We start from the raw sequence: 23843 nt of genomic DNA on the forward strand, positions 1-23843 counted from the left end.
TGGCTCTTCCCTTTTTTATGGCCTCCGCGTGAGCTGGCTGAGTCCGCACGGTCCCATGGCCACTTCCTCTCTCTTGGACCCGGGGTCCGCGCCCGGGCAGGGCGGATGGCTGCATGCCCTCGCCCGGCCTCCCCGGCTCTGTCTTCTGGGAGCTAGGCTGTGTCCGGATCCGAGCCGGGGTGGCGTGGCAGCTGTGAGTAAAGACGGTCGCCGAGACCGAGCTGCAACTCCTGCCTGGGGGACCCCGGGTGGGGACCATCCCGCGCTTTGCGCTTCGGCGGGGTCCGAGGGAGGTCGGGGGAGGTAGCCGCGGGGGAAAATGACACCCGGGCACCTGGGCTGTGAGAAAGACTGAATCCGTGTATTTCCTGAGGCTCCTTCTTTTTCTGGGTCGGGCTAGGATGAACTGGGGGCGCCAGCATCCAGTCCTAATTTGAGGATTTCAACCCGCATAAACCTTCTGGGAAACTGAGAATCGAGGCTCTGGGAGTGGGTTCCAAGGGACTAGGTGTTCTCAGTGCTTTTAAGGGGCTTATTTTCTTTCGTCCCTTGTCTTCAGAAAATGTGGAGAAGACTGGAGGACAGCTGCTGTCCCAGCTCCCAGGGCTACCAAGGGGAGGCTGGAGAGAGCAGAGAGAAGCCTACGGTCCCTGCCAAGGATTGGCCAGTGTAGATGGGCTAGCCCATCCTTCACCTCGGGGGTGAGGAATGTGGACCTAATTCATCAGAGTTAAGTCAAGAACAGGCAAACTGTTTCTTAAAGGGCTTGGGTCTCTGGTCCTTGTCCCAGCTACTCAGTTCCGCTATGCAGGGTGAAAGCAACCATAGGCAACATGTAAAGGAATGAGCATGGCTTTGTCCCAAACTTCGTGGACTTTAAATTTTAATTTCATGTGTCACGATTTGTGTGTGTGTTTCCTGCAGGCTGTGGGTTGCTGACCCCAGTTTAAGTGACTGAGAGGTCAAAAAGCCAGTTAGTGGGGATGTTTCACTTATTGAGGGGTCAGTAGGAGTCACTGTTGACTCAGTGTTTATCACTGTCATCTTTGAGAGTTCAAAGGTGGTCAGCAGTGATCACTGAGGATGGACATTGATAGTGAATTCATTGGAGGCCAGTGAGAGTTCCTTGGATGTTCATGGAGACTGTCAGTAGACGTCAATGGCAGTCACTGGGAGGTCAGTGAGAGACTGAAAGTAACTGAGGAGCCATTGGGACTTGGAGTGTTAGTTTACTAAATAACTGAGGGGTCAAAAGAGTCAGGGAAGGTCATTGAGGACCCCTAACCAGGGCTCAATAGTGAATGTCAGTGGAATCACTGAGATTTCTTGGATGGTCATGGGTTCTTGGAGACTCAGGGTGGCAGGATACAGAAGTATCAGTGAACTTTGAGAAAATATGGAGGCCCACTGGAGGAGTCACAGAGACTCAAGTCCCTGAGTAATCATGGATACTAATGGCAGTCATTTGGGTATAGTGGATACCAGAGTAAAGGGGGAACAGCCACTGTGGGATCAAGAAAGGGCTTTATGGACCCTGCTGGTAGTGAATGTCATTGGATGTCAATGATCACTGGAAACCAGTGCTACCTGGGGAGCAGAGGCAACATTGAGGGTCAGTGAGCCATCCATATCACCTATGGTGATGACTGGGAGGCAGGGCAACTAACCCAGCAACTGGGTTCTGGCACTCTGGGATCTTCTGTTCCACTAGGGGCTGAGGGTCTATTTGTCTGACAGGGTGGGGTGTATATGTCTATCTGTCCCCCTGGCTTAGGAGATATCTGTCTATCCTGAGGACCCACCTGCCTTTCTCATAGGCTGGGACCTACTGGCAAAGAGTAAGTCTGTCAAGCTGAAGGTCTGGCTGGCTAGTTGACTGGGTAGTGGAATGTCTCTCCATTGAGTTAATGGTCTCTCTGTACAATTGTGGGGCTCTGTCTACCCTTGAGGAATTCTGTCTTTTGGTTGGCTGGAAGTGGGGAGGGAGGGGTGTCCATGTGTCTGGACACAGGTCTTTCTGGATGCCTGGCTGAGCACCTTCCCACCTGTCCAATAATCTGTCCATTTGTCTGGCTGTCCTGCTGTAGTCTCTCTCTCCCTGGGACTCTAGAAGTCTGTCTTGCCAGGGATCTATGTGTCTGTTTGCCTGCCTGTTTAGGAATCTTTCTGCCTATCTGGCCTGTGAACAGAGTGGCTGAGACTTTAGTCCACCTGCCATGCTTCCACCAGGGTTGGGTGTCTGTCTTTCTAGCTGCACGTCCACCTCCTACTACACACCCTCCTCTTGTTTAACCGGACCACCATCCTGACACTGACCATCCCTCCATGTCTCTCCAACATCCAAATTCTCCTGGCTTTCCCTCTGCTCAGCTCAGGCTGGGTGTAGGGGATGGAAAGACCCCCCAAGACCTCCACCAGCAGCCCTGGCTCACCCCTCTCCATTGTCCCAGAGAACTGCAAGCTGTGTTCCTGCAGTGGGACTCACTGCTGCTGCTGGCCCTCTTGCGCACCCTACTGGCGGCAGTCCCAAGCAGTGGGAGCAGCTGGCACTGTCCTGAAGATCCTGAGCACCCCAGCGCCCACATGCCACATGCCAGTCTGCCACCTGCTTCCCAGCTCAGAGTGCTAGGCCACCCAACAGAGCCAAGTGGACAGGGTGCTGGAAGGTACTCGGAGAAGCTTTTGCAATACTGTGAAGAACCCAGCCTGCGCTGATGTTGCAAAGGGGAAATAGTAACTTTTAAACAGTGGAGAAACCTGGCCGACACCACCCTCACCAAGAAGGCCTATGCGGAGATAGTCTGAGACTACTGACATCCCTATTGAACAGTTCTTCTGACTTCCTTTTTTGCTAGGCCACAAAAGGGAACAAAAAATTTGAAAAAATTCTCCCACTGCTCCACTCTTACAAACTTTTGGATTGGGTGTGGGCTGACCTGTTGGCCCACCTACAAGTCTGGCATTTGGCAAAAAAGGAAAAATGCCAGTCTCTCCAGTTACAAGTGGCAGCTTGCATCCACCAGCGATTGGAGGTAGCTGCCTTTGGGAGGGCTTTTGTTCCAGACTCTGGAAGCTCCACAAGACAAACCAATTTCCTAACTGAATAAATTACAAAGAAAAAAAATTAAAAGGAGAGAATTCTATAGGATAAAAGAGACTTAGAACTTATACACAGATGCTCATAACAGCATTATCAAAATAGCCCAAAAGTGAAAAGCAAACCAAATTTCATAAACTGATGGATAAATAAGGTATACACATGCAATAGAATACTGTTTAGCAATAAAAAAAGGAATGAAGTACTGACACATGCTACAACATGGATAAATTTTGAAAACAATGCTAAGTAACACCACATATCGTATGATTCCGTTCCAAGTTGAAGCTCATACTGCTCGCCGCACAACAGGCCAATAATCGAGAGACGAGTTGTTGGGACAAGAAATAAGACTTTATTTGGAAAGCCAGCAAACCGAGAAGATGGTGGGCTCATGCCCCAAAGAAACATCTTGCCTGAGTTAGAATTCAGGCTCCTTTTATACTAAAAGAGGAGGAAGTAAAATCAAACACTTCCTGGTTCCCATCAGCCTCTGGAGAGGATGCGTTAATTTCTTCTTCCCTGCAGTCATTTACAGGTGGACCTGGTCAGGATGTTTCCTGTAGGTTAAACAAAGGTATTTTAGCTCATTACCTGGGAAGCAGGGTTCCCAGAGATGAGCCATTATGTATAACTCAAGCTTATAGGCAACATCCCTTTAGTGATTAGCTTGTAATAGAATACAAAAGGTTCTTTCCTATTACAGTTCCTATGGAATGTCCAGAATAGGCAAGTCTATAGAAACCAAAAGTAGATTAGTGGCTACAAGGGGCTGGGGGCTGGGAGTTGGGAGATGGTTGGAGAGGAATGGGAAGTGACAGCTAAAGAGTACGGAGTTTCTTTTAGGAGGGACAAAAATGCTCTAAAGTTAGACTGTGGTGATGGTTATACAACCCTGTGAATATGATAAAAAAAATATTTAATTGTACACCTTAAACAGGTGAACTGTGTGGGACATGTGCATTATATCTCAATAAAGCTGTTTTTAAAAAGACAAGAGACTTGTCAATCATTTGCAATGAATGGACCCAAGTTGGATCCTAGTTCAAACAAACATAACATAGTCAGGGAAAACTGAACATTAACATGTAGAATTCGGAATAATTGTTGATTTTTTAGGTGCGACAGTGGTATTATTATTCCTGTTGAGTCTTATCTTTCAGAGATATATGGAAATATTTATGGATGAAATGATATGGTGTCTGGGATTTGCTTCAAAATAAATGAATGGAGTGGATAAAGGGAGTGGGTGGAGCTATGAAGGAAACCAGACTGGTCAACATTGAGATGAGCTCATGGACTCACTGTACAGTCCTCTCAGCTCTTATGTTTGGAATTCTCCACAATTAAAAGACTTAAAACAATCAATCAACATAGAGGTGAACAACTGTTTCTATAAAGAGCTAACAGGTCACAGAGAATACACATACACTAATAGTCAGTGAGTATTTGAAGATGCATAACCTCTGTCATAATTAAAGAAATGCAAATTCAACTGAGGACCCATTTTGCACCTAGAGCTCGGGCAAGATGCAAAGTCTGACAGTTCACAGTGCCTACAAGGACACAGGAAACACTCAGATCTGATGATAGTGGCTGGGAGAGACAGCCTCCTGGAGGACAATTCTGCAGCATCTATAATCATTTTCAAGACACAATTCCACTTGCAGTAGTTTACTCATCAGATATACTCGCATAAATATGCACAGAGGTATGTTCAATGTTCTTGAAGCAACGTTTGTGGTAGTAAAAATAGGAAACAACTTGAGTGTGCGACCATCAAAGAGTGGTGAATCCACACATACCAGACATCCTAGATAACCTAGAAATATCCTCGGTAATCCAGGGAGAGCCTAAGGAGATCCTTAAAGGGAAAGATGGTCATTATAAAGCTTTCCACTGCTAGTGAGTCCAAGTGCACTGAGTTCTCTGAGGAACTTTAATTACACTCAAAGGAGGCCACAATGAAGTGAATAAATGGTTTGCCTCTTGTTTATTTTCTGTCTGTCTCTGGCTGAGAGCTGGCCCCAGCGCCAAGCCCTGCTCTAAGTGAGACTTCCGTGCTCACATTATTATCCCCACTCCCAGATGATGAAGTCACAGGCCCCCGACTCCTGAGTGACAGAGAGCAGCACCAAATCTCCCAGGGCAGCACCAAACCCTCTGTGGCCCAGGGGCAAGAAAGCACATCAGGCCTGCCTTGTCCTAGACACGATGTCACCACCAGGCCTGAGAATGTCCCAGAGCTATCAGGTCCCCAGCTGAGGGGACCCCGCATCCTTCACGCTCAGCCTGACAGCCCTGTCCTGGCCACTCAGAGGCTAGCAGGGTGCTGTGGCAAGCAGACTTTATTCTGACCTCTCCCCAGCTCCCGGGTCCAGGTCCACATCCTGACTGGTGAGTGGGCTCACTCAGCACTCAGGAAGACCCTCTTGCGCGCAGTGTTGGTGTAGGGGTGCCAGCGCCACTCCACGTCTGCTGTGGCCTCCTGCTCCAGCGTGCCCAGACGGATCATGTACACTGGCGAAAGGGGATGAGATATGGTCACTTACACAGCCAGCATGCCCCTCACCAGATGTGGGATAAAGCCGCAAACTCACACTTCAGCTCAAAGCGAGGCCCAACCTCGGTCAGCTCCACATTGCGGTGGTCTGTCTTCTTGTACACATGGTGCCTGGGGCAAGGGGGGCAGGGCAGGAGTGAGGGGAGGCAGGGAGCAGCTTCGGGGTCAACAACAAACAGCACAGGGACACAAAGGTCAAGACCCCATTCGGGCCCAGCCCACTGACCCACCGGAAGGAGATGTAGTCGTCCTGGTTGGCGAAGGTGATGACCCGGCGGCTGTCATCTTTGGGCACAGGGAACAGGTAGCGGAGTATGTCAGAGACCTGGGGCAGAAGGAAGAAAAGTGGCAAATGCCCAGCCTGGCACTCCAGGCCCCCAGTCCTCACCCCACGGCCTCAGACTCACCCGCTTACCCAGGCGGGAGGAGAAGCCATGCATAATCAGGTGAGGCTTGGCCTCCGACGCGGTGCCCAGGTCGGGGATGTCATGCCGCATGACCACGTTGCACAGCGTGAAGTACGCGGTTGGGCCAAAGGGCAGGTGGCTGACAATGAGCCCCACTGGCAGGGCCAGGTAAGCCGTCAGAGACCCTCTGCTCCCAGCCAGCCATCATGGCAGCACCCTGCTCCCTCCCTTCAGTCTTACCAGGTGTGCCTCGATGCTCATGGACAACCAGCAGGTCAGTGACCCCGTTGGCTTTGCAGGCTCGCACCAGCGCCCCTACCTCATGCCGGCCACGGTTCATGCGCTGGGCGCCTGGGAACACCAACTTTAGCTCCTGCATATGAACTCCCTCTGGTTAGGATTGGGGCTTCTGGGGCCTGGGCATCTCCCACTAACTCCCACCTACTGGTACCTTTGCAAACATCTTGAGGCGGGAACTGGGATCTCGGGAAGTAGTGATCATGATCTTGGGATCCTCAACCCCTGCCCATCGATACTCATCATCCATGTGGCTGGTCACACCTGTTAGGAGTGTGAGGCGCAAGAACATGACGTTGTCTAGAGAAGTGAAATGCTAACTTGGGGTGGCCAAATCCACCTAGAACAGCACTGACGATACCTTCAAGGATGGAAAGGCTCTCTACCTGCTCTGGGCCAACAGGGTGGCCCCCAGCCACACTGGCTACAAACACAGGTGTGACCAAGGAACTGAATCTTTATATTTGATTTAATTTTAGTTCATTGAAGCTGTAGTAATCACATGGAGCTAGTAGCTACCACGTTAGCACAAGTCCAGATTCTGTTAAGGCCAAAGGTATCAGGCTCCATTCTCTCATAACAAATATTTATAATGTTTGTGATTCCTTTCGTATTTGTTGAATGATGCAGTGAATGAGACACCTGAGTGCCAATGAAGTGCTGACAGCTGAGGACACAGCAATCAACAAAATGGACACTGTTCTGCCCCAGCAGAGCCCACCGTCCTAGTAAGGGAGACAATCAACAGACAAAGCAATGCAGAAAGTGGGGTAATACTGTGTCATGTAAATGGAATTGGAAGCACTCAGGGAGAGGTCCCCTGAGGTGTCATCTGTACAGAGCCACGAGGGCACCTGGGGGACAGTTTCAGGAGTGGGAGCTGCACAACCTTTCTTCAAGGTGTCTGAGGAATGACATGGAAGCCAGTGGGCTCAGCGGCAGGGAGTGAGGCTGGCTCACAGGGTCAGGGAAGGTCACCTTCACCGCCGGCATCGTCAAACTCCAGGGAACCCTGTAAGGCCAGAGCCTCCCTGCGTAACTCGGTGGGAATCAGGCGGTTCTCTGCAGAGGGAAGACAGAGGGCCTAGTGAGACACATGCATGGAGCCTTCAGTTTATACAACACTGAACAAACTTGATGGAAAAATACCCCCTTTCACTCCTTTCTGAGCAGAGAGGTGATACGTAACTGATGGAGAGGGATGAAACTATTTTTGGCTACATGCCAACCTGCTAACAGTGGTTATAGGAGATTTCATTTACTATGGTTCCTGAGTCTCAAGACTTGAAGGGTTTCTAAAATACTTAATCACAAGTATGCACTCCCTTCGTAGTTAGAAAAAAACTAACAATTTTTAAAGAATAAATGGAAACTGCTCTTTCTATACAAAGGTAGACCAGAAACCCTGAAACCCTCTTACAATAAAATCATTAATCGTGATGCTCTGGGTCAGAGGTTTCCTCTGTGAACTAATGCTAGACTTGGCAGAGGAGCTAGGCTGTGGGCATGCCCACTTTGGAGCATGCCCTTGAACCCAGCAGGTCCCTCCAACATGCCCTGGACTAACTCTTGCACATGGAAGAGAATGTTCACAGCAGCCGGCCTGCCCCAAACTAAAAATAAGCTCAACACCACCCACAGGGAAATGGATGAAGACCCCGTGGAATATTAACCTGCAGGAGCCCCACCTACACTCAATGGATCTTAGAAACAACACTGAACCAAAACAGAAAGCTGCAAAAGAATACACGCAACCTAATACTACCTTTACAACTAAAAATCGACCCATATGATTTAAGAATACAAACAAGCATGATAATCCTCAAAAAGAACAGCAAGGAAATGGTTCATTTTTAATCAATACTCAATACTGCGTTTATCTAAATTGGGGGAAATCCTTCTGAATTTAAATATATTGATCATTTTTCATTTCTTTACACGGGCAGATAGGTCACAGGTGTTTAACTTTATGCTTGACATAAGTACTACATACACATACCTCATATACTTTATATGTCTAAAACCTAAAAAATTCAAAGTGAATCTAAAATAGAGATATGGAGTTGATGTACTATCAGATAGGAAACAGAGCTCCACCAACATGAGAACCAACAAAATACAGATAAATACGGCATTTCCAATCAGGCATGTGTGACAGGCTCTTCATTAGTACGGCAAATGGAAAGCGGGGAAAATATTGCAAAGTTAAATTCCTAATTTACAACGCAAATAAAATTCAGTTCTACACGAGTGAACAGTTTTAAAATACAAGGCAGTCATAACAGCACTAAAAGACAATAAGATATTCTTGTTATCTTGTAGTGAAAAAAAGTAGCAAGAATAAAAACGACAGAGGGGAAATAAATATAGGACCACGTGAAATGTTTAAATTTGGGAAGACCTAGACACTGTAAATAAAAATCACTACGCAAGTTGTAAAATCTGGATACTGCAGCATAAATGACAAGTAATTCACACCATCATGCAAGCGACATTTGCAACCCATCAGGAAGATCCAACAGGAAAGGAAAATGACCAGTAAATACTTGAAAAGATACTCACCATACTAACACAAGTAAATGCTAATTAAAAGCGTTTGACACCACTGGCCTTTTTCCCGTTGGGTTTTAACAGGAAAGCCCAAGGGTCTTTACCGTGACTGGGGGAGGGGGGAACAGACGTACCCTCGAGCGCACGCCGAACCTTGTCCTTCCTCTCCTGGGCTGTTCGCCGAGCCTCCTCACAGGCCTTGCGATACAGGTACTCGCGGCGAAGGCGGGCCTCGCGGCGCAGCTGGGAAACAGCAGATCCGCTCAGGCAAACCTTTTTCGCCGCGCAAGACCGGGCCCGGGAAACACCCGCCCCGAGCCCACAGGCCACATCCCCAGCCTCCGCGAGCCCCCGACCTCCAAAACAGGAGCTTCAACATTCCTCCTACCATGCTGGGCGCAACTTCCACGTGAGTCCAGGAGTTCTCTTCTGGCGCCGCCGGCACCACGCAGTCGTCCCTTCCGCCCTCAACCGAGAAGGCCGCTAGAGGCCTCACTAGACTCTGCTGCTGCCGAGAATGCCCAAAGTTAAAATGGCTGGGAGTCGCAAGGCGATTGGCCAGCCCGAAGCTGGAGCAACCACTAGGCGGGGGGGGGGGGGGGGGGGTTGTCAAGGTGCTGTCACGTGGCTTAGAACGGCCGTTAATAAAGGCGTTGGCCGTGGTTTCACTACCTAACGTGCGGAACGGGATGTTAATTAGAAGACGACGAACAGCTAAAATAATCATAATTGTAGGCTCGAAATAGTGCAGCAACTGTAAAAGCTGCACAGCGATTGACCGGATGATCGCCTAGCGGCCGGTTCTAGAATTGAATTTAAAGCCGCTCCTCCCTTAAAATGGTTGCCGAACAGCTATGCCTCCTTCCATCGCCACTGCGACAGCCGTACTTTAAAAAACGGCCGATTCCAAAAGCGATTCGGAGACACCCACAGCTCTCGCCGACTGTCCGGGTGGCTGATCCCCTTCCGGTGCTCGCGTGACGAGGCGCTAATCACCTCCCCGGGCCGCTGCTCTGAGGGTGCTTATCCTGAAAGGAACTCAGCGAGTCGCCTCCACCCAGTGGGCGTCTCGGCCCAAGGTTGGGAACGCCCCCTCGGGGACGGACCTCACGCGCCTACTGGTTGTCCTTCTGGCACGGCGGACGCTGATTGGGCGACCTGGGGAGCCGGCTACTGACTGTGTGTGGAGCCCATGGCGGCGCGGGACCCGCGAGCCGAGTTGGACTCCCTTCTCCTGCAGCTGCTCGGGGACCTGGAGGAACTGGAGGCGAAGCGGGCGGCGCTGAACGCCCGGGTGGAGGAGGTGGGAGCCTGGGGCGGGCGGGCCGGCACGTGAAGGTTACTGAGTTTCACCGCTCTCCTCTCTCTTCCCAGGGCTGGCTCTCGCTCTCCAAAGCTCGCTACGCCATGGGTGCGAAGTCGGTAGGGCCTCTGCAGTATGCCTCCCGCATGGAGCCCCAGGTCCGCGTCTGCACCAGGTGAGGTCCCTTTCACGCTGCAGCGGGTGGGCAGGCAGGGGCCAGGTCGGGGCCGCCAAAGGTCTAGCCTCCCTTCTCGTTCTTTAGCGAGGCCCAGGACGGACCCCAGAAGTTCTGGATGGTGAGAGGCGGCACCCAGACTCCAGAGGAGGTGGGACCCCGCGAGGCAGGTGAGTCCCCCCGCCCCTTCTTCCCGTAGGGCCCCTTCCGATGTCAAAGACAAAAGGCATGGGACAACAGAGGAGATGATTTTATTTAGGCTGTTAACGATAGAGAGGGCACCCCAGACCTGAAGATCAGAATGTAGAATGTCTCAGCAGAGTGGTTTTTTGCCTTAGACTTTTACAGGGAGAGAGAGAAAGTTATAGGTGAGGTCCTTTACAGTTGGGATTGTTTTGCAATCAGAGGAAGTCTCAGTTGCGCAGAAGATATTTTTGTCTAGCTAGTTTCAGCGGGACAAGCTTCTAATCTCAGTTAATCATTCGTAAGACAAAGAACAGGGAGTTGAAGGGTCTGTTTGGCCTTTCAGCATGTTCAGGCGAAATGGGAAAAGTCAGTGTGTGGCTTTTTCACGGGTAAACAAGGGGTGTCATTTGCTGGTTTTATGATAGTCAAGAGAAAGAGTGGACAGATTCACATGAACCACAAGGGGAAGGGTGGTTCTTTGTAGTACGCTGTTTTCCAGAACATAAAAGGTTGAGAGGATATTCCAACTATCGGTATTTTCTAGGATCATGAGCTCAAATGAAGTTTAACATTGTGTCACTGAGAAAACAAAGGCCAGGTAACAATCCCCCCAACCTCCAGCCTTTCTTTTTACAGTTCTGCGCAGGCGCAAGGGTCTCACGAGGACCCCGGAGCCAGACCCCTCCCCAGCTCCCCAGGACCCTCTGAACTGGTTTGGAATCCTGGTTCCTCACAGTCTACGGCAAGCTCAAGCCAGCTTCCGGGAGGGTGAGTGGACCCCCTATCTACAGGGAGCACTTGAGCACTAATGCCAGGGCTGGGATTAGTCTGCAAAGGGCTTTGCAGGTTTTCTCCATTGCAGACTTTAGTTGCACACCTTCTGTTTTTTCAAAGAGCGTTTATTCGCTGTTGGCAGAGTTCCAGGTTCATATTAGGTGCTGGCAGTAAACAAAAGGGACAGACAGCTTCATGGGATGTTTATTTTATTGAGGGCAGAAAAACAACATGCAAACAAATAAGTAGGCCCTAAATATAATACCAGGTAATGAGACTTGCTATGAAAAAATAAGGTAGAGTATGGAGTGGGCTGGGAAAGCTGTTTTTTGAATGGTAGCCTGGAAAGGCCTCTGAAGAGATGAAGGAGAGAGCTTTGGTGATCTGGGGGACAGTGTTCTAGGTGCAGGGACCAGCCAGGGCAGAGCTCTGAGGCAAGGTTGTATCTGGAATAGCAGAGAGGAGGCCAGTGGTCTAGTGGAGGGGGGCGGGGGGAGGGCAGTGGAGGATCGGGTAAGTGGTGGAAAGCTGCATGTTTTTTCAAGTAAAAGCCACAGGATTTGCTGACAGATCAACTGGGCAGTAAGGGAAGGAGTGGAGTGAAGGATGAGCCCACAGTTTCTAGCCAGAATGCTTGAAAGGGTGGAGTGGGAGGGCTGCGGAGCAGCAACAGCCGAGGGGAAGTCAGGAGTGGTGTGGGGTGTGTTCCTGGTACTGTGTGGTGGAGATTCTGATCAGATGGTTGGCCGCATGCATCTGGAGTTTGGAAGAGGACTGGGCTGAAGAGAGAGATTTGGGAACCCACTGCATAACACTGGTTTTAAATTCCCAAGTTGCTAACAGACACAGCATTAAAGTTGAAATGAGATAAGATCAGCAGAGGTCCTGGGAATGTGGACAGGAAGTAAGAGAAAAAAGAAGGGAAGAAACCAGTCGAGGAGACTTAGAAGCAACAGTGAGGCAGGAGCAACACCAAGAGGGTAAGATGTGCCCTGGAGGGAGGTGATCAGGTGTGTGGCCAGCTCTGCTGCCAGGCAGTTAGGCTGAAGACAGGACTGGCCAGTGGACTGGGTGGTGTGGATGGCCCAGAGGACTTGACAGCAGCTGTTCCAGGAGAAGCATCAGGTGAAAGCAACGTAGAGGTGGATCCAGAGTGTGGACCAATCTTGGGGGCAGAGAAAACAGGTAGAAGGAGAGAGGACAAGAGCAGTGAGGGGCTGTGATAATGGAGAAAACAAGGAAGGAAATAAGGGCATGAGACTATATTATGATCTGTGAATTTTTAGTTCCTGGTGGGTGATATAAGGGGGTCAAGGAAGTATCCTGAGGAGGTGACATTTTAGCAACGACCTGAAGGACATGAGGGTATGGGTCCAGTGAGGTTCTCGAGGAGCCAATGCAAGGCTATACCTGGAATGTTTTAGGAAGAGTGTGAAGGCCAGAGAGGCCTGGGGATGTCCAGAGCCCCCTGAGTCATTTGTCACCACAGATACCATGGTGACAGTCTCTCCTCTTCTTCTAGGTCTGCAGCTGGCTGCAGACATGGCCAACCTTCAGATCCGCATCGACTGGGGTCGAAGCCAGCTCCAGGGGCTGCAGGAGAAACTCAAGCAGCTGGAGCCCGGGGCTCCCTGACCTGCCACCACAGAAGCAAGGCAGTGAGCACAGCTGTTCTTCGATGTGGCTGCATTATCTCAGGCCTTCTTCCTTCACAGATTGCCCCCCACCCCAGCTATTCCTCCCTCCTTAATACTTCTCTGGTCTGCATGTTTCCAACTTTGTTAGGTGGGGAAGTTTGAAGGGACAAAGTGAGTAATGTTGAAAGCCACTACTCTGAAACCACTTCTAGACTTCTGTTGTCTCAGGATGTATTCATGTGGGGCAGGCACAAACACCTGTTAGGTTAGTTCGTATCACTGAACAACTGTAACAACCTGATGCATAAATCAGCTGTGGTTTTTCATTAAAGGATGAAATATTGAACAGTTAATGGCAGGGAAGGACAAGAAGTAGGTGCTTCGGTTTCACTAGATCCTTAAAAGTGATTTTGGTGGAGGAATAAACCATACACAGCTAACAGATGAGGACAGAATGATTCCTCATCGATAAAACACACACACACCCAAGTAGATGGGCAGCACTTGGCAGGTTTTAAGCCAGAAAGTAAAAAGGATCGGACCTAGATTTTCAAGGGAAATCTTTCAAGAGACCATTCAGGTTTTTAAAAACTTGCCTTTATCTTTCCAAGAGTGAGTCTTTTAATTTGTTGAAGGGCCAGGAACTCTGTGTCAATTCATATTCCTACTGGCTTGTTGATATTTTTAGCAGTTTCTAGGAGCTAATTGTTATGTTTGGTGGATGTTAGTTTTTTGTTCATAATATGAGATGTAAATTTTTTTCCCCAGTTTGTCTTTTAATTTTGCTTATGGTGGTTTAAAAAAAAAAAAAGCAAACTTTTTATTATAAAATAAAACACATTACATTAAACTGCACAGACCAAATGAATAGCTCAAAGAGCAAGGTGAAAACTATCATGAGCATCTCTCAGCTCTTGTGTTTTTATGTCAGTTTTCTTAGTACAGTTGAATTTATCACTCAGCTATTTTATGATTTCCTGCTTTGGGATTGTAGTTGATGTGACGGTAAGGGAATTCGCCAGTGTTTTCCTCAAGAACTTTTGTGTTTTCAGGTGAGGTACGGGGTGAGTCCTGCACTCAACTTCCTATTTTCTACCACAGATCCACATACAGGGGACCACCCTTATCGCTGATTTGTGATGCCACCTTTTTCTTTCGATTAATCCCAATGTTGTATACCCGTACCATGTTCTGGCGGTTCCATTCTGTTTCATTGATCTTAATGTCAGACACAGGAACCACACCGTTTCAATTCTTGAGCCTTTAATACATACTTTAACCGCTGTAAGCGCACATTTTCTGGTTGGAGGGAATTTTTTTTTTTTGGCCGGGCCGGGGCTGGGCGGGGCACTACATTGAGCTTGAGTTGTCTGTGAAACAGCCTAATCGAAGCACTGAAAAGGAAACGATGTGACCGGAGGAAAAAAGGGCATCCCTCCATCCACACAAAAGGTTGAATTTCAGGCCAAAACCTGTTACCGACAAAGTGCCAACCTGTGAGATCTTCAAGCTTAAATGAGTTAAAGATAACACCCCGTTTTTGCTTTTTGAGGAAAAGATTTTTCACGGGGAACCCGGTATTGGGGCGGGGGGAGAAGAGGTGTCTTTTGTTTTAGATGTCAGTTGACATCGAAGGACAAGCAATAGCCCTCCGTTATTTACTGTTGAAGTTGGGTTTCGGTGGCGGCGCGGCCAGGGTCCCAGCGAGGTGTGCTAGTGCGGACGGTGACTACGACTAGCGCCACCCTCGCTTCGGTTCTTGGGAACACTTCCGGGAGGAGGAGTTCCCGCTCCTGGGAGGGGCCCGGATGTGCCGGCCGGCGCTGCGTAGGCGGGCGGGTCCGTGAAGTCCGGGCTCGCGCAGCCGCAGTCAGCACAGATTTCTACCAGCCGGGGTAAGGCCTGAGGTGCGCTGATGTGGTGTGGTGGTGGTGACGACAAGCTGACGCAAATAATATATGTCGCATCGAGGAAGATAGACTTTCGGAAGTTCCCATATGGTCTAGCGGTTAGGATTCCTGGTTTTCACCCAGGCGGCCCGGGTTCGACTCCCGGTATGGGAACGTTGAGTTGTTTTTCTTACTTACTCTTTCAACTTGCCACAGTTTGGTTTTTTTCCACTAGCACACCTCACGTCAAATTAAATGTCTCTCTCCATTTAAACCTGGAGAAATTGAGGCCCGGGAAGCTCTGGGCCCCATCCGTCAGCGTATTAATCGGAAGTGTCGATTTTGCATCACGTCATTGACTAGTTCTACCAGTGAGTTACATGCGGTACCATATCCACTACAGGTGTGAGTAATAGTAGTAGTTACAGGTTAAATGTTTACTCCAGTATGTATTAGACCACCGCCGTGAAGGGCGCCCCGGGCCCGGCCCCTCCCTCGAGGGCGGTACCGCCGCAGCCTGGCTCCCGGGCCTGCGGGGAGGGTGGGGCCGCCGCTGCGGAGCTGTGTCCGCGGAGGGGCGAGCGGCAGGCTGCGGAGGGGACCGGGGCGTTCCCCGACGGTTTTAGCTCTCTTTGTCCCGGCGGCCGCTGTGTTTGCCCTGTGGTCCAGTGGTTAGGGGTCCTGGGTTCTCACGGGGGCAACGCGGGCTTGCGGGCCGGGCCCGCACGCCACGCCCTCTGCATCCCAGACCGGGCACACTTCCCTTCGAAAGGGGAGCCAAAGCCACAAACATGAGTCAGAGAACGCCTTCCTCCGTTTTCCGTCCCTTTACCCTGTCGGATCAGTTAATCCAGGGAGCTTACGCGCAGGTCCGAGGCCCTGTCCCCAGTAGCGCACCACCACACGCGTGTATTCATTCGCACTTCTGCGCGGGGGGGCGGGGATTATCTCTATAATCATATTAATTTTAAGCGTGGAAGTTACAGTAGGTTACAGTGGTTTCTGATCTGGCATGCAGAGAGCTTGGAAGCCATTTCTGTCCTCACAATAAGGAAAAAGCTGAGAAAACTACAGTTTAGCCACTCGTCTTGGATCATGCGGAAATTGAGGTCGCGGGGCCAACTGCTGCCTCGAAAACTGGAGAGAAGAGTGAGGACAGAGAGCCAGGCCTCACCAGCCTCAGAAGCGGCTGCCAGAGTCAGCAACTTGTAGGAAAACTTGGAGGCTCACTGAGCGTCACACTTGTGGGTTTTACTCCAGGAGCCCTACCAGGTGCTCCGGGTCAGGACTGGAGAAAAAGCCCCCGGTGCTTCTGGCAAGGGGAGGGGGAAAGGAACCGTTCGGAAACGAACCAGCGCAGCCTGTCCTCCTTAACAAAGGCCCATCCTCAGGGAAACAGTTACCAGAGCATACCCAACTTGGGGGAAGGGAGATACTGAACTCCAGCCCTCTCTTGTCGTAAAGGGAGGAACAGAAGCTCAGAAACACTTGTGAAGGTCACAGCCCAGGGGCAGATGCTCAGTAAAAGACTAAGCCCTAACCATAGGATTCTAGACACTTCCCCTCCGCCCAGCTCTTACCACCACATAACTAAAGCTCCTGCGTTACAATAATAGGGGACTATAGCCGAAGGAACTGCTAGGCTCAGAATCTGTGTAAGAGGTCTAATGGGAAAGCTAAAGACAACACAAGACACAAAAATAAGAACACTGGAGGAAATTTTAGCCTCTGACACCTACAACTAGAGCAAACAATAAATACAGCCTGGTTCCTAGCCAGAAAAATACAAAAGCTCACACTAAAAGCCTATTTACCTCAGTTCTTTCTACCTGATACATCATGTGTAGCTCTTAACAAAAATTTAAAAGACAGATGATAAAACAGGGACCGTTTCTATGTCCTTGAGCCCCTGAAATTATTCAGACTAGCCAATCCTATATCCCGTTGCCCTGCCTCTGCCTCTTGACTTCCCCTTGGTCATTCTCTGTGTCCCATGCCTCCACATGCGTCCCTACTCCCTCTCTTGGGAATGTTGAGCACAATAAACTATGTTTTCAGTGGTAATTGTCTCCTGATCTGTTGGCCTTACAATACCTAAGTAATAATAATAAAACATTGAAACAATTGGTCCAGCAAGCAGAATGGCTTGATCTCAGACCGAATGACTGATCTTGACTTTCTAACAGGTCTTCCAGATAGCAGCAGCAGGCACGCTGCTGGCTGGCATGTTGTTGCTGTAGCCAAAGCTGCTTTTTTTTTTTTTTTGCGGTACGCGGGCTTCTCACTGCTGTGGCCTCTCCCATCCGCGCAGGCCCAGCGGCCACGGCTCACGGGCCCAGCCGCTCCGCGGCATGTGGGATCTTCCCGGACCGGAGCACGAACCCGCGTCCCCTGCATCGGTAGGCAGACTCTCAACCACTGCGCCACCAGGGAAGCCCCAAAGCTGCTTTTTGTTGCCTCTACCAGATGTTGCTGTGAATCCTGTTCATAAATTTTGGAACTAGTAAACAAAGTCCTCCCCTAGTTCCTATCTGGGTCAAGGTGTCAAGTGTCCAGGACAGAGTACCTGGGGGTAGTTCAAATTAATTGGCTACTTGTGACAGTTGAAAGGCTCCTCCAAGGAGAGTGAGGGGTAACTCTTTCCAAGTGCCATGGGATGGATCTGAGCAGCCCACTGGGCAACACTGAGAAGTGGGGGGGCCATCAGAGTCATAATATTCTGTAACAGAGTTGGTTTCTTTGGCTTATTCCACATGATGGCAAGGGACTACTCTGAGACTACTGTGTCTCCATGGGGTCAGGGTGAGGGCATCCCAGCTACGATGACACCCCCAAGTGTTGCCCAGTGGAGTATTTGCCCTTCCAGAATTTGAAATGAAATCTTTCAAAAAATTTTCTTTTTTGCGGTACGCGGGCCTCTCACTGTTGCGGCCTCTCTCGTTGCAGAGCACAGGCTCCGGACGCGCAGGCTCAGCGGCCATGGCTCGCGGAGCGCCATGGCTCACGGGCCCAGCCACTCCGCGGCATGTGGGGTCTTCCCAGTCCAGGGCACGAACCCGTGTCCCCTGCATCGGCAGGCGGACTCCCAACCACTGCGCCACCAGGGAAGCCCTAAAAAAAATTTTTATTGAGATAAAATATACTTCATAAAATTTACTATCATAACCATTTTTTTTTCTGTTTTAAAAAATTTATTGAGGGGCTTCCCTGGTGGCACAGTGGTTGGGAGTCCGCCTGCCGATGCAGGGGACACGGGTTCGTGCCCCGATCCGGGAGGATCCCGCATGCTGCGAAGCGGCTGGGCCCGTGAGCCATGGCCGCTGAGCCTGCGCATCCAGAGCCTGCGCTCCGCAACGGGAGAGGCCGCAGCGGTGAGAGGCCCGCGTACCGCAAAAAAAAAAAAAAAAAAATTTATTGAAATATAGTTGATTTTAAATGTTGTGTTAGTTTCTGGTGTACAGCAAAGTGATTCAGTTATACATATATAAAATATTTTTAAATATTTATATTTTATTTGGCCGTGTGAGGTTTTAGTTGTGGCATGCGGGATCTTCGTTGTGGCGTGCAGGATCTTTAGCTGCGGCATGCTAACTCTTAGGTGCGGCAGGTGGGATCTAGTTCCCTGATTAGGGATTGAACCTGGGCCCCCTGCATTGGGAGTGCAGAGTCTTAGACATTGGACCACCAGGGAAGTCCCTAGTTATACATATATATATTTTAATAGTTTGCATCTGCTAATCCCAAACTCCCAATCCATCCCTCCCCCACCCCCCTTCTGCTTGGCAAACATAAGTCTGTTCTGAGTCTATTTCTGTTTTGTAGACAAGTTCATTTATGTCATATTTTAGATTCCATATATAAGTGATATCACATGGTATTTGTCTTTCTCTTTCTGACTTACTTCACTTAGTATGATAATCTCTGGGTCCATCCATGTTGCTGCAAATGGCCTTATTTCATTCTTTTTTATGGCTGAGTAGTATTCCATTGTGTGTGTGTGTGTGTGTGTGTGTGTGTGTGTGTGTGTATGCCACATCTTCTTTATCCATTCATCTGTCAATGAACGTTTAGGTTGTTTCCATGTCTTGGCTATTGTAAATAGTGCTGCTATGAACATAGGGGTGCATGTATCTTTTCAAATTAGAGTTTGGACTTGTCCAGATATATGCCCAGGAGTGGGATTGCTGGATCACATGGTAACTCTATTTTTAGTTTTTTGAGGAACCTCCATACTGTTTTCCATAGGGGCTGCACCAGTTTACATTCCCACCAACAGTGCAGCAGGGTTCACTTTTCTCCAACACCCTCTCCAGCATTTATTTGTAGACTTTTTAATGATGGCCATGCTGACCAGTGTGAGGTGGTACCTCATGGTAGTTTTGATTTGCATGTCTCTAATAATTAACGATGTTGAGCATCTTTTCATGTGCCTGTTGGCCATCTGTATGTCTTCTTTGGAGAAATGTCTAGTTAGGTCTTCTGCCCATTTTTTGATTGAGTTGTTTGGTTTTATGTTATTGAGTTGTATGAGCTGTTTGTATATTTTGGAAATTAAGCCCTTGTCAGTCACATTGTTTGCAAATATTTTTCTCCCAATCTGTAGGTTGTCTTTTCATTTTGTTTATGGTTTCCTTTGCTGTGCAAAAACTTATAAGTTTGATTAGGTCCCATTTGTTTATTTCTGCTTTTATTTCTACTGCCTTCATAGACTGACCTAAGAAAACATTGGTATGATTTATGTCAAAGAGTGTTTTGCCTGTGTTCAGTTCCCTCAGCTTGGGTCTTTGCTTGAGTGGAAAGGACAGATGCCAGGACCCTAATGATCTTTCTAGCTCTAACAGCCTGTAATTCCAGTTAAATAAAAAGGAAGGAAATCATTTTGGCCCCCCTCTCAATGTTAATTTTTTTAATAATTAGCAGGAAATCTTCAGGACCAGTCCCCAGAACTGGTGGGCTTGTCTTCTGTGGAGGTTTGGCGCTGTTCTGGGTGGGCCAGAACTTTCAGCCCAGCCTATGCTCCTAGAGAATGTATGCCGGGCTCAAGAGAATGAGATTAAGTGGGCAGTGAAGTTAGCGGGATCCTCTATAGAGGCATAGCAAACTCCTGGAGGGTGGCCCTTGGCACCTCAAAATCCTTACCAGACCTTGGTCCAGCATCTGGAAACTCTTGTTTCCAATTTTTTTCAAAATTCAAAACTTTTTCTCCCTGTTTTCTACTAGCCTCTGAAATTTCTAAAGTAGAATTTGGACCCAGCTGGGGGGAAAATTTTTTTTTTAAGGTACATCTACATCTTGCTTACCCAGAAATAACTTTTCACTTTCATTTCTACTCATCAGAAATATGGTTAAAAAAGAAAGTTCTGAATATGTTTGGAGAGGAGTGAGCAGTTTGGGGTGGAGGCATATTTTGGACCAGCATACCCAGGGCTCCCTGCATCTGAGAGTCCTACTTCATTACTGGAGAGACCAGCCAAATACTCATAGAACAACTAGAAAATGACCAAGTGCTAAACAGGCTTCCAGAGCAAGAGAAAGGCCTGGACTGGACAGAGTTCACAGAGCTCCTTAGGTTTCAATAAGCCTCGAAGGGGAGTGAGAGTTCAGGCAGAGAAGGTTCTTGAAGAACAGCCTCTCAGAACACTGTGCAAGGACAGGTCGACAAGGTAACCCAGGTTATGTAAGGTCTGGGGTTGCTCATTCCTTCATCATTCATTTTTGCCTGTTCTGGTGGAAAGAGAAGAAGGGAATGAAAAAGAAAAGTGGGGAAGGGCCCTAGAGCTGGGCTGTGCCCTCTGCGCCCTGCTGGCTCCAGGTGGGTTGGGGCAAGTGGCGCCCTGCAGTAGAGGCTGTCAGGGCTCTGGCTGGGCTGCATGATGGCCCGGCGGATGCTCATATGACCAAGGGCCCAAGGCCCTGAAGTCCCTACCCCCTCAGCCCCAGCAGCTGGACCTCGTGAGCTCTCGGAACCCAGCAGGGCCGGATCTGGAGTATCCCATGATGGGAGGGCACGGAGAACACCAGGACCTCGAAATGCTTGAGGCCCTGGTCTCAGGCACACAGCAGGCTGGCCTGCCTCCTACTTTCCAGACGCAGCTAGTAGGAGGCATGGGCAGCAGAAGCGAGGCCTAGCGCCTGGGCCAGCTGGTGGTGCGCCCAGACCTGGCAAGCAGGGACCTCGCTGTGCCTGGTCCAGAGCCACGTGGGGAGCCAGAGTGGCCAGAGCAGGCCATGGGCTTCTGGGGCCCTGGCGTCAGAACATATCACCTGGAACCTGCCCAATCTCCCCTGACCTCAGGAGCAGGGTTACTGACCTGGTTATTACTTGGTTTGCAGCCCCACCCAGACTCAGGGCAATGGGGTGGGCGGGGGCACTGACTGAGGGGACCCCTAACGTGCGGGCAGCAGGCTCCCTACGTCCTTGAGTTCTTCCTATACTGGGAGCTCCAAGAAATTCACAAGGCAGGGGCTGCAGGCCACAGCCGACTCCAACACAGTCATTCCCTTTCCCAAGGGAAAGACGTTCCCTTGGCAAGACAGGGACAAGCCAAGAGAACGAATGTCCTTTTGCACCTGGACCCCATAGTACAAACTTTGTGTGCCCTTAGGTCCCAAGGACATAAGACCTATCTGAGGCCTCAGGCCCCGCTGGCGTGCTCATGGATGTTGTTCTTACAGAGCAGCAGGTGGGGCTGGCAGGCACCCTGTAAGGGGCAGCCACAACACTTCCTGGCCCAGCTAGAGCAGACAGCCCTCCCTCGGGGAGCTGTCCTCTCCCCCACAGCCTGCCCTCTCTCCCTCTCTCTCTCTCCCCTCCTCTCTCCTCTTTTGGCCACCTGTGGGCAGGGTTCTGGTCTGGGTGGGCTGCATGGTGGGTTTGCAGGAAAGGTTGGGCTACTGCCCTCTGGACTTCCTGGCTGGCTTCCATTGGGTGGAGCAAGTCTGAGCTGAACTGGAACACAGTACTCAATGCTAGCAAACTGTATGCTCAAAATGGACCAATGGCTGACGTGAAATTTGGAATACTTCTTACAACTACCATTAAGTATGTAGTTTCCATGTGCTGAAAGTGACCTCCATCCCACATCTTCAAATTAAGGGGAATAAAATGGTTCATATGTGACTCATATAATTGCAGTGATAAGTGCAGGCAATTTAGTCATGAAGGAGAATGACCCTGTGTGATTCTCTTTGTTTCAGTTCCATGAGTCTCTGAGGACTTTGTGAAGTGTCACACTTTAAGTATCATTACTGCAGTTCAAGAGATCATTTGAACTGCAATTTATAGATGAGTAAATGAAAGTGTGAGAGATGAGTCCAAGGTCAACAGATCCAGAATAAGAAACCAGCTAGTTATGGTTTTTTCAAAGGCATGCATCAGCCACTTGGATACTTGATATGCTACCACTGTCCACCTAGACTTTAAATCCAACCTCACTGACTCATATATGAGGTGGTCGAGAAACATTCGGATGCTTACTTGAATTCTTATTTAAAAAGTACCCTTAGGGCTTTCCAGGGCTTCCCTGGTGGCGCAGTGGTTGAGGGTCCGCTTGCCGATGCAGGGGACACGGGTTCGTGCCCCGGTCCGGGAACATTCCGCGGCCCGCATGCCGCGGAGCGGCTGGGCCCATGGGCCATGGCCGCTGGGCCTGCGCGTCCGGAGCCTGTGCTCTGCAGCGGGAGAGGCCGCGACATTGAGAGGTCCGCGTACCACAAAAAGTACCCTTTACTGCTGCAACAGTGAAGTACAGTTCCTTAGTACATAACACTCCTTTTTTTTCTGGTCTACATTCTGGTTCCTTGTCACTATCCTGGGTTCCAAGTGAATATGAAAACACAAGGGGAAATAGTTTCCTTAAAATCACTAGTTCAACTGGTTTAACCTATTTACAAAAACAGGAAGGTCTGTCAGAATGAGAAAGTTCTTAGAGACCAAGGAGTTGGTACATGGGCACTCCAGCAGGTGACCACTACACCAACCATTCTTTTTTCAGATCATTATTCCTAGGGGTTTATTGATTTTATAAATCAAGTTTGGGCTTTGTTAATTTTCTCTATGGTTATTCATTTTCTATTTAACTAATTTCTGCTCTTTTTATTTACTTCACTTAATTGGGTTTGATTTGCTCTTTTTTTTTCTAGCTTCTTAAGAGGAAACTTGGATAACTGGTTTTAAACTTACCTTTTTTCTTTTTCTAATGTAAGTATTTAAAGCTACACATTTCCCTCTAAGCACCACTGTAGCTACATCTTACCAAATTTGATATGTTACCTTTTTATTATCATTATTTGAAATATTATATAATTTGTTATTTCTTCTCTAAAGCATGGAGTTTTATAAAGTGTATTGTTCAATTTCCAAATATTTAGGGCTTTTCTAGACATCTTATTATTACTGTTTTCTAATTTAATTCCAGTGTGGTCAGAGAACATAATTTGTAATATTTTAATATATTGGTATACATTGACCCAGAATATCTCAGTGAATTTTCCATGTTTACTATGAAAAAATGTTATTTTTTTCTACAGTAGTTAGGTGGAATAGCCGATAAAAGTCAATTGTGTCAAGATTAATAGTGTCATTCAGAAACCTTCTATGTACATATTGATTTTTTGTGTAGATGTTCTATCAGCAAACTTTAATTATATATTTTATTCTTCCAACTTCTTTTCCAATATACACTTTTATATTCCATGTTAGTAGTTCACTAAAATTATATAACTCATCTTTGGAATTTCATAAACAATTTTAAACTGTAAACAATACTTATTAAAATTCAATAAATACATATAGGTGGTAGCCAAACCAACTTAATTATTAATTAACTAATTCATAGTGATCATTAAATAGGTAATGTTTTAACATTACAATTCCCTTCTAAGTGTTTTTATTTCCAGGTAACCCAAGTCTTTATAATAAGTTTATGAAATTTCAGTTTCTCATTTGGTCAGTCAGTGTTTCTAA

At 48.6% G+C, this 23843-nt stretch overlaps 2 protein-coding genes and 1 non-coding gene across 5 annotated transcripts; 2 read left to right on the forward strand and 1 right to left on the reverse strand.

The window, feature by feature from the left end:
- Window positions 1–3428: 3428 nt before the first annotated feature.
- On the reverse strand, window positions 3429–9919 carry IMP4 (IMP U3 small nucleolar ribonucleoprotein 4). 2 transcript variants are annotated; one of them, XM_027082441.1, is made up of 11 exons: window positions 9803–9919; window positions 9303–9422; window positions 9049–9157; window positions 7343–7426; window positions 6519–6628; window positions 6308–6440; window positions 6068–6222; window positions 5891–5985; window positions 5698–5771; window positions 5456–5617; window positions 3429–3657 (listed from the first exon to the last, which is right to left on the reverse strand). In XM_027082441.1, the coding sequence occupies exons 2-10, from the start codon at window positions 9303–9305 to the stop codon at window positions 5505–5507; spliced, it is 876 nt and encodes a 291-aa protein (XP_026938242.1). In that variant the 5' UTR covers window positions 9306–9422; window positions 9803–9919; the 3' UTR covers window positions 3429–3657; window positions 5456–5504. The 2 variants fall into 2 exon arrangements, with proteins under 2 accessions (XP_026938242.1, XP_026938241.1); XM_027082440.1 differs by having other exon boundaries at window positions 9303–9419; window positions 9803–9917.
- A 68-nt stretch (window positions 9920–9987) lies between these two features.
- VMA22 (vacuolar ATPase assembly factor VMA22) lies at window positions 9988–14282 on the forward strand. 2 transcript variants are annotated; one of them, XM_027082442.1, is made up of 5 exons: window positions 9988–10217; window positions 10289–10392; window positions 10480–10562; window positions 11200–11346; window positions 12875–14282. In XM_027082442.1, exons 1-5 carry the CDS (start codon window positions 10107–10109, stop codon window positions 12985–12987), a joined length of 558 nt encoding a protein of 185 aa, XP_026938243.1. In that variant the 5' UTR covers window positions 9988–10106; the 3' UTR covers window positions 12988–14282. The 2 variants fall into 2 exon arrangements, with proteins under 2 accessions (XP_026938243.1, XP_026938244.1); XM_027082443.1 differs by having other exon boundaries at window positions 11215–11346.
- A 698-nt stretch (window positions 14283–14980) lies between these two features.
- On the forward strand, window positions 14981–15052 carry TRNAE-UUC (transfer RNA glutamic acid (anticodon UUC)). Its single transcript has one exon. It is a non-coding gene; the product is annotated as a tRNA-Glu (tRNA).
- Window positions 15053–23843: the final 8791 nt, after the last annotated feature.

This window comes from Aethalodelphis obliquidens, unplaced genomic scaffold (assembly GCF_003676395.1).
Source record: "Aethalodelphis obliquidens isolate GAN/ISIS:26980383/991018 unplaced genomic scaffold, ASM367639v1 scaffold47, whole genome shotgun sequence".
In the NCBI taxonomy this organism is placed as follows: Eukaryota; Metazoa; Chordata; class Mammalia; order Artiodactyla; family Delphinidae; genus Aethalodelphis; species Aethalodelphis obliquidens.